The sequence below is a fragment of the Aulostomus chinensis genome, chromosome 1 (genome assembly GCF_037954235.1).
Source record: "Aulostomus chinensis isolate RoL2024-O1b breed Wild chromosome 1, RoL_Achi_v1.0, whole genome shotgun sequence".
NCBI classification, from domain to species: Eukaryota; Metazoa; Chordata; class Actinopteri; order Syngnathiformes; family Aulostomidae; genus Aulostomus; species Aulostomus chinensis.
Window position 1 is genome coordinate 58805759 of NC_141320.1, and position 7944 is coordinate 58813702.

General features: G+C 49.3%; 1 protein-coding gene across 2 annotated transcripts; it reads left to right on the forward strand.

Moving 5' to 3' along the window:
- The first annotated feature begins 9 nt into the window (after positions 1-9).
- LOC147272498 (glycerol kinase) lies at positions 10-7136 on the forward strand. Of its 2 annotated transcripts, XM_086222561.1 has the most exons (21): positions 10-260; positions 790-863; positions 939-1045; positions 1114-1191; positions 1333-1412; positions 1586-1723; positions 1808-1917; positions 2022-2088; positions 2329-2346; positions 3408-3443; positions 3527-3594; positions 3701-3743; positions 3921-4001; positions 4100-4178; positions 4262-4358; positions 4440-4524; positions 4601-4721; positions 5027-5170; positions 5258-5344; positions 5419-5505; positions 5701-7136. In XM_086222561.1, the coding sequence occupies exons 1-21, from the start codon at positions 168-170 to the stop codon at positions 5709-5711; spliced, it is 1704 nt and encodes a 567-aa protein (XP_086078687.1). In that variant the 5' UTR covers positions 10-167; the 3' UTR covers positions 5712-7136. The 2 variants fall into 2 exon arrangements, with proteins under 2 accessions (XP_086078687.1, XP_086078756.1); XM_086222630.1 differs by lacking the exon at positions 2329-2346 and having other exon boundaries at positions 11-260; positions 5701-7135.
- Positions 7137-7944: the final 808 nt, after the last annotated feature.

Genomic DNA, 7944 nt, shown 5'->3' on the forward strand with positions numbered 1-7944 from the left:
ACTGGAGGCGCCTTTTACTACGTCATCCTCGAGCGACCAGACAAGTAACACGCATGAAGGACGCGACTGAGCCACCTCCTGCCCTACTTTAGCTGACTTGAGCCGCTTTACCTGCGGCGGTTAATCGCTTTCCCATCCAGGTTGGGTCCGAAGCTGCGGGGCCGCCCATGAACGGCGCCATGGCCGCCTCCTCACACCGGATGATGTTGGGGCCGCTGGTTGCTGCCATCGACCAGGGCACAAGCTCCACTCGGTTCCTGGTAAGACTGAGACGCAGGAGAGAAAGCCAGCTAGCTGCTGTGATACTCGCACAGAGATCATTGCTGCTAACCACCGGTGTTGACGTCATTTAACGTGACTTAAGTAGCGAGTTGATGCTAGCAAATGTATGAGGAGCGCCCTTCAAGTGCTCCCTAACCGACCCAGTAAGGAGGGAGGGTTCGTGACCTGTGGGTTCCTCACTGTACACATGGATGGTGTCGTTTGTGCACCCGCAGAATCTGTTCAGAGATCAGTTTTGTGCTGCCAGGATGAGCTGTGTTTGCTGCTGGAGCGAGCAGGGGTGCACCCATTGGGAATTCCGGGATGATAAAAACTGTTGTTTGAAACATTCATCATTCGATTCGATTGGCTTGGATTGAGGGTGTTTTCAGTCCCACTGACGTCTTATCTCGTACCTCCGGGTGAACACCGTCAATCTGCCATCTTTGAATCCATCATGGGGGTCACAGATGGGAGCGTCAGCGTATGGGCAGCCCTCACAGCTCCGTTCTGTCTCCCTCTTTCTAGGTTTTTAATTCAAAAACGGCGGAACTTCTCAGCCATCACCAGGTGGAGATCAGACAGAGCTTCCCCAAAGAAGGGTGAGTGAGAAACGCCCGGGGAAAGTTTGACACGAGGGAAGATGTGACGTAAAACGCCATGCATGTGTGCCTCAGGTGGGTGGAGGAGGACCCCCAGGAGATCCTGCAGTCGGTGTACGAGTGCATGGAGCGCACGTGTGAGAAACTGACGCAGCTCAACATCGACATCTCCAACATCAAAGGTAGGGCGCCTGATGTCAGGTCTGCTACGAGGCGATGGCAGCTTACAAGTTGGAAATTCTCGTTCCAGCTATCGGAGTGACCAACCAGAGAGAAACCACGCTGGTTTGGGACAAAGAGACGGGGGAGCCCCTCTACAACGCCATCGGTGAGTCCAGCACGGACGTCAGGCCCTCCGCCGGGTGAATTCACACGCCGGCGCAGAAGAACCGTGACCCTGGCTTCATTTACCCGGTGGTAAAAGCAGAATGTGTGTGTGTGTGGTAAATAACTGGGTGTCCTGCTTTAGTGTGGCTGGACCTGCGGACCCAGTCCACCGTCGAAGGTCTCATCAACAAAACTCCAGGAAGGAACAAGAACCACCTGAAGGTGAAGCCCTGGGTTCTTTTATTTCTTTGAGAGGGTGAATCTGAGACTGGGTTTTTCCATACTTTAGAAATTGAGCTGCATTTGAGGTTTTATTGATGTATCAGCGTGAAGTACTACTAGATCAGCGCTGTCTGATGTCACGTGACTCACGAGCAGCGCCGCCTGTCTCGCAGCATAAAACGGGACTCCCCATCAGCACCTACTTCAGCGCCGTGAAGCTCCGCTGGCTGATGGACAACGTGGACAAGGTCCGCGAAGCCGTGGCCTCCCACCGCGCCATGTTCGGCACCGTCGACTCCTGGCTCATTTGGGTACGAACGCAGACGGCCGCCGCGGTCACGTGGGTGCTACATACATGTGTGTGACGTGAATGTGTGTGTGTGTGTGTTGGACAGTGTTTGACGGGGGGGAAGTCCGGCGGAGTCCACTGCACCGATGTGACCAACGCTAGCAGAACCATGCTGTTCAACATTCACACTCTGGACTGGGACCCGGAGCTTTGCAAGTAGGACTCCTGGCTTTTGTTGGTGCTGACGCCATCCTTGTTTTAAAAGAACAGCTAATTATGATCAAATATATATATATATGTACTTTTTAAATTATCATCAGATACTTTGGGATTCCAATGGAGATTTTGCCCCGGGTGAGGAGTTCTTCAGAAATATACGGCCTGATGGTAAGCCCTCGCCACCTCCGCCAACTAGCTAGTCAGCTAGCTAGTCAGCTAGCTTATCAACTTTCAAACATCTTAATTTCTGTCTTGTGCGTTCAAAGTTTGCTGTGCAAATGAGCAACTAATAAAACAATCCAGGGATTTTAGAAGAATGTTCTAAAGTGCATGAAGGTTGACTAAGAAATTCCTTTTTAGGCATTTTTTTTGTGTGTGTGCCATTTGTCTCTCTCCTCTCACGGGTAGAAAATATGTTCTAGTCGGGTAAGTAATAACTCGCCATCACTCTTCTCTTCGTCATGCAAAAGTAACCCGCGCTGCTTCTCCGTGGTTAACCGCCATCCCGCCGTGCATTTCCAACACCCGGGCGGCGATATTTCACCGGATCAGGTTCACTTTTGTTCGCTTAAAAAAAAAAAAAAAAAAAAAAAGAAGAGACGCGGCTGTTGAGAAGTGGTTGCACCTCTGAGATCAGTATTGGCTGATATTGGTCTTTTTTTTAATATATAATTTTTTTTTATATATATATATATATATATATATATATATATATATATATATATATAATCGCCACAGTTGGTTATTACATCATTTTCTGCGTGTTTCATAAAAGTCGCTAGCGCTTTCTTGGAAATGTACCGGAATGGTTTGCATCCCACATTGCTTGTGTGGTGTCATGTGACCTGGCTGGTTGTTGGTCCTCACAACTCCCCCGCTGATCATCTCCAGCGTCCCCTTAAACCTGCTAAATCTCTTCACTCTTGAACTCCTACAGTCTTTTTTTTTTTTTTTTTGAAACATCCCAAGTGGCCTCACGTAGGAGTGAAGACATTTTGATTTACTGTGAGAATAATGCTTTATTTATACATTTAGCGGTAGAATGAACATATTTGGCTTCATGTTGCCAAATATTGATTAACCCCCTCTTTGGTTTGAGGGTCATCAAGGCTCATAGTGGTGTGATCAAGGAATTGACACTTAAATTATACCGAATCGTATAATTTCAAGGTCTTTATCAAACTCCTAAAGTGGAAAATGCACTGTCACTCCATCGATATTTGGTGTTTTTGTTTTTTTTTATATATATTTATATTTTTTGTTTAAATTCAAGGCTTCAAACTCTCCTTCCAAACATGAGGTGACAACATTTTCATATCCCTGACTGATTGAGGCCGTGAAGCGAAAGCCTCGTGCGCAACAAAAATCCCCCCCCCCCCAAAAAAAAATAAGAGAGAAGAAAACGTTGATGAAATATTTGCAACGTTCACTTTTAAGCTGAATTTCGGTGGAAAGTGAACGACTGCGTTGGTCCTCTGTCTCTGCAGAAATCGGGGTCCCTGTCAGGCATTCCCATTTCAGGGGTGAGTTTCTTTCCGTCCGTTCTTTCGCCAGTGTAAAGCGACTCCTCACGCTCCTGACAAATGTGTGCATTCCCTCAAACCAGTGTCTCGGAGATCAGTCGGCAGCGCTCGTCGGACAGATGTGTTTTCAGGACGGACAGGCTAAGAACACGTGAGTGTGCGTTTCGGGGTTGTCCTCGTAACGGTTCGGCGTGTTTGTTTGTTTGTTTGTTTTTTTATCAGAAGGGAGATTTTAAAAAGTCTGATTTGTGTTTCAGTTACGGGACCGGCTGCTTTCTGCTGCGTAGCACCGGAGCGAAGGTAGAGTAACGTGATCAGATGATGATGGTATCGTCGAGATGTGGTAAGAGAATTCATCCGCGCGGCTGAAGACTCTCCGACAACGGCTGTAACTTCGCGTGATTTACGGCACCTTGGCGTTGCAGCGTCTTCGTACGTCCTCACATCCATCTGTTTTTTTTTTTGTTTTTTTTCCAGCCCGTCATGTCCGACCACGGACTCCTGACCACTGTGGCCTACAAACTGGGTCGAGACAAACCTGCCTGCTACGCGCTGGAGGTGCAGCGCTGCTTTGATTCAGTTTCATGTTCCGTTCAGTTGCTTCCTGGTTTCCAAAAAAAAAACAACTCACGAACACCGTCTTCTATCCCGGCCAGGGCTCGGTGGCCATCGCAGGTGCTGTGGTTCGTTGGCTGCAGGACAACCTGGGCATCATCGGATCTTCAGAGGAGCTGGGTAGGTCACCGCCGCCGGCGACGCGCCGATCTCAACCTCACCGCATCAGTTGTTAATCGTGAATTTTTCCTTTTTCCGCGCAGAGAAGTTGGCGGCATCCGTCGGGACGTCCTACGGTTGCTATTTTGTCCCCGCATTCTCGGGTCTTTACGCACCTTACTGGGAGCCCAGCGCCAGGGGGTACGCCCTTCAGCTGCCATTGTTGGAGCGCCGAGTGACTTCTGTCCCTCTGTCAAACACAAACCTCTCTTTGTGTCACAGGGTCATTTGCGGGTTAACTCAGTTCACTAATAAGAGTCACCTGGCGTTCGCTGCTATGGAGGCGGTCTGTTTCCAGACTCGAGAGGTACGGCCCCTTCCTCTTGCTCAGTCCACGCTGAGTTACTTAACACGGGTTGTTTTTAAAAGTCCTTTGGTTGCAGATTCTGGACGCCATGAATCAGGACAGCGGCATCCCGCTGACTCAGCTCCAGGTGGACGGAGGAATGACGTCGAACAGGTTGCTGATGCAGCTGCAGGCTGACATCCTCTGCATCCCTGTCGGTAGGGTTTCCATGTTCACCTGACACTTCTCGCTTCTCCAACAGCAGCCTGGCGCCGCAGCGGCACTTCCGCAAACCCCGAAGCTAACAGACGTGTTGTAATTTGATGTGGTACAAATTTGCCAAGAGCGAACGCAGCTCGACTCGCCTCCATCTTCCATCAGCACAGTGACCTCTGGTGGTTAGAGCTGTGCACTACACTAAACTGCCTCAAACATGTCTGTATCCGTTACCAGAAGGGGGCGGTACTAAAACAAAAAAGTTTACGTGAAAACCGCTCAGGCTGTTGGTGCCTGCTGTGTTCAGTGAAGCCGTCCATGCCGGAGACCACCGCCCTCGGGGCTGCGATGGCAGCTGGGGCAGCAGAGGGGGTGAGCGTGTGGAGTCTGAACCCGGACGACCTGAGCGAGGTGACCTCGGAGAAGTTCGAGCCTCAGATCAACCCTGAAGGTGGAGCAGGCCGGCGTTCACGATCATCAACACCAGAGCTGTGCCTTCTTCTTGCTGGCTAAGAGATCTTCTGCTTGTGTGTGGCAGAGAGCGAGTTCCGGTACGCGCGGTGGAAGAAGGCGGTGCAGAAGTCCATGAACTGGGAGACGACCGAGCCCGTCGGTAACGGAAACGGTGGGTGGAGCCTCAGAGTTGGTTTGCGAGAATGCGGCAGACAATTCCCACACATTCTTGCTCTTTTTCCGCAGGCGAAACCAGCATCTTCAGCAGCGTCCCCCTGGGCTTCTACATCATGGGCAGCATGCTGATGTTGATCGGCGCTAATTACATCGCAGGTGAGGGGGCCAGAGGAGCGTAACGGAACAGCCAGAATTGAAAAAGTTAACAGTTGCATTTAGAGAAGCCGCATCACTGATAAACCAGGAAACATCGCCTCTACATTTCATCGCTGTTTGCAAAGTTAAAAGAAACTCCGTTTGCAAAGCCTGGCCATGTTTTTTTGAAATGTCCTCTCGCTGGTGTCCCGTCAGGACACCACTAGACTCCTGGAGGAACCACGGCGAAGAGGACGGTGGAGCCAGGACACCACACTTTCTTTTTTTTTTCCCCCTTTCTCCTCATCATCAGAGAGTTGGATGACGCTCGGCAAGGCGGTGGTGATCAAGGACCTGGTGAAGGAGTTTGGCTCTGCGGGACGGATCACGGAAAGCCTGACGAAAGCTGACCCTTTGTTTTGATGCCGGCGTTTACCAGCGTCTCCGAGCGCAACCGCGCCGCTGAGGTCGAGGATCCGATGCCTCGTCTGATCGGCGAAGGAAGCTTTGGTAAAACGCTGCTTCAGATGAAGCGGCCAACACTACGGCGGCACGGTTCTGGGGTAGAGCAGCTGGCTGGAAACCGAAGGGTTGCTGGGTTGATCCTCACTTCCACCGGAGACTGCGGGGGGGACGGGAGCGTCGGGGTGAAGGGGGGGCGACACTGTAAAGTAGAAAAAGCGTGAAACACACGGGGACCATTCACCGCATCCATCCATCAGATGATGTATCCTGTAATCCCACCTCCTAAAATGAAACATTAAACTAATGACATCACTGCTACATCGTTCCTCAACGTTGCTTTTTTGTTCCCATTCGTCTCGACGTTGTGATGGCGTCCGAGTGTCGTCTGATACGGGGCATCCCTCAAGGTTGTTGTTATTTTTTTTAAACTACTGCAGTTGTGGTAAACTTGTATTTTAACTTTGTGAGATAAAACTCACTTGTTGTGGTTTTTGGTGAACTCGGCTGCTGGCGACCTGCTTTGGCGCAATGCAGCGTAAAATAAGTGACACGTTTCAGCGAAAATGTGACCAGAGTTGAAGGAGCAGGAGAGGAGGGTGGGGCTATGGGGGCTGCACACTCGAAAACTGTCATAAAAATCACCCAAAACCGGCGCTTTTTTTGTTTTTTTTTTAAACGCACAGCGTGCGTTCAGTTCCCGCGAGACTTTTAAGCCACTTCCACTCGAAATCCTGTCTCTCCGCTTGTCCGGCGGCGGGCGGTGAGGTGACAACGGTAGCGTTTGCGCGGTTGTGCGTTCGAGGCCCGCGTCGCTCCATCCATAACCGCAAAACGGGGCGACGTCACCGTTACGGAACTTCAAGGTTCATTTCTCATCGTTTCCCAGCGAAAGAAATGAGGAAAAACTCCGGCTTGCTGTGATACAAACATCTGTTTACGACCTCCTGCTCTTCGGGAAGCAGCGTCTGAAATCCTGCAAAATGTGAACCTTGTTGTTTTATGCTCTGTTTTATTTGTTGTTTTTGTCCGACAGCGTTTGAAATATTGCGTTTCAGTTTTGTTGTACGATGGCAGTGAAGACTTTGTATTCGAAACTGTTGTTGGTCCTAAGGAGGTTCACGAGGTTGTGGGTTCAATCCTGTTCTCGCTTGCGCTTTCATCTGAATAAACGCTGTCTCTGTCATACACGTCTGGTCCAGTAACTGGAGTCCTTCAATACCAGAAACAAAGGTCCCAAGCAGATCTGGTGGTGTGGTGGCTCTGGGGATGCGCCGGTGATTTGTGGTCATCGGTTCAATCCCTGGTCTCTTCTAAGTTTTAGAAGCCGTCGCCCAAAAGACGGGGTTAAATAGGAGAAACGAACACATCCAAGCACTGGGGTATCTGGTGATGTAGTGGCGTCGGGGATGATTTTTTTTTTTTTTTTTTTTTTTTAGCATGCAGTGACGTCCACAAAACTTTTAATCGTTCATTTATTGAACGTTTCCAGCTCAGTTGTGGTGCTATGGCGCCATCTGGTGGCAAAAGAGAAAACTGCAGCTTGACAGCGAGAACTCCAGATGAACATTGTTTCTTGTGTCGCTATCTGAATGTGGGACAAAAATGTTACCTGTTGTATTATTTAACAAATCTTATGTTACACCTCATGTTCACATCAAATCACTTCAAAAGTGACACTTCGAGTAACGAAAACCTTCTTTTTAATAGGCCCAGGCTGAGATGTGTAATTATCTTAACGTTTAAATGAAACGATATAAAACTTAAAACAAGCAACAACAACAAAATCTACACAAATAAAGACAGTTGTTGACAGGATCGTTCTTCAATGAACTTCAGCGTCACAGCAGTGACGAGTCAAAATGGCGGCTGTGAACGGCGCCTACTGCTTGTGAGCCACTTGTCGTTTTTGCTATAAATATGTTCCACGTCCCTCATGGTGACCTGATTTTAAAACGGTCAAATCTCCATATTAACTGTACCTCCCACAAAGTGACG

Bases quoted from the DNA above. Each gene is read 5' to 3' on its own strand.
- LOC147272498 (XM_086222561.1), top strand. From the start codon at position 168: ATGAACGGCGCCATGGCCGCCTCCTCACACCGGATGATGTTGGGGCCG. The intron at 261-789 runs GTAAGACTGAGA...CCCTCTTTCTAG, and splicing joins CAAGCTCCACTCGGTTCCTG to GTTTTTAATTCAAAAACGGC. The intron at 4,002-4,099 runs GTGCAGCGCTGC...TATCCCGGCCAG, and splicing joins CTGCCTGCTACGCGCTGGAG to GGCTCGGTGGCCATCGCAGG.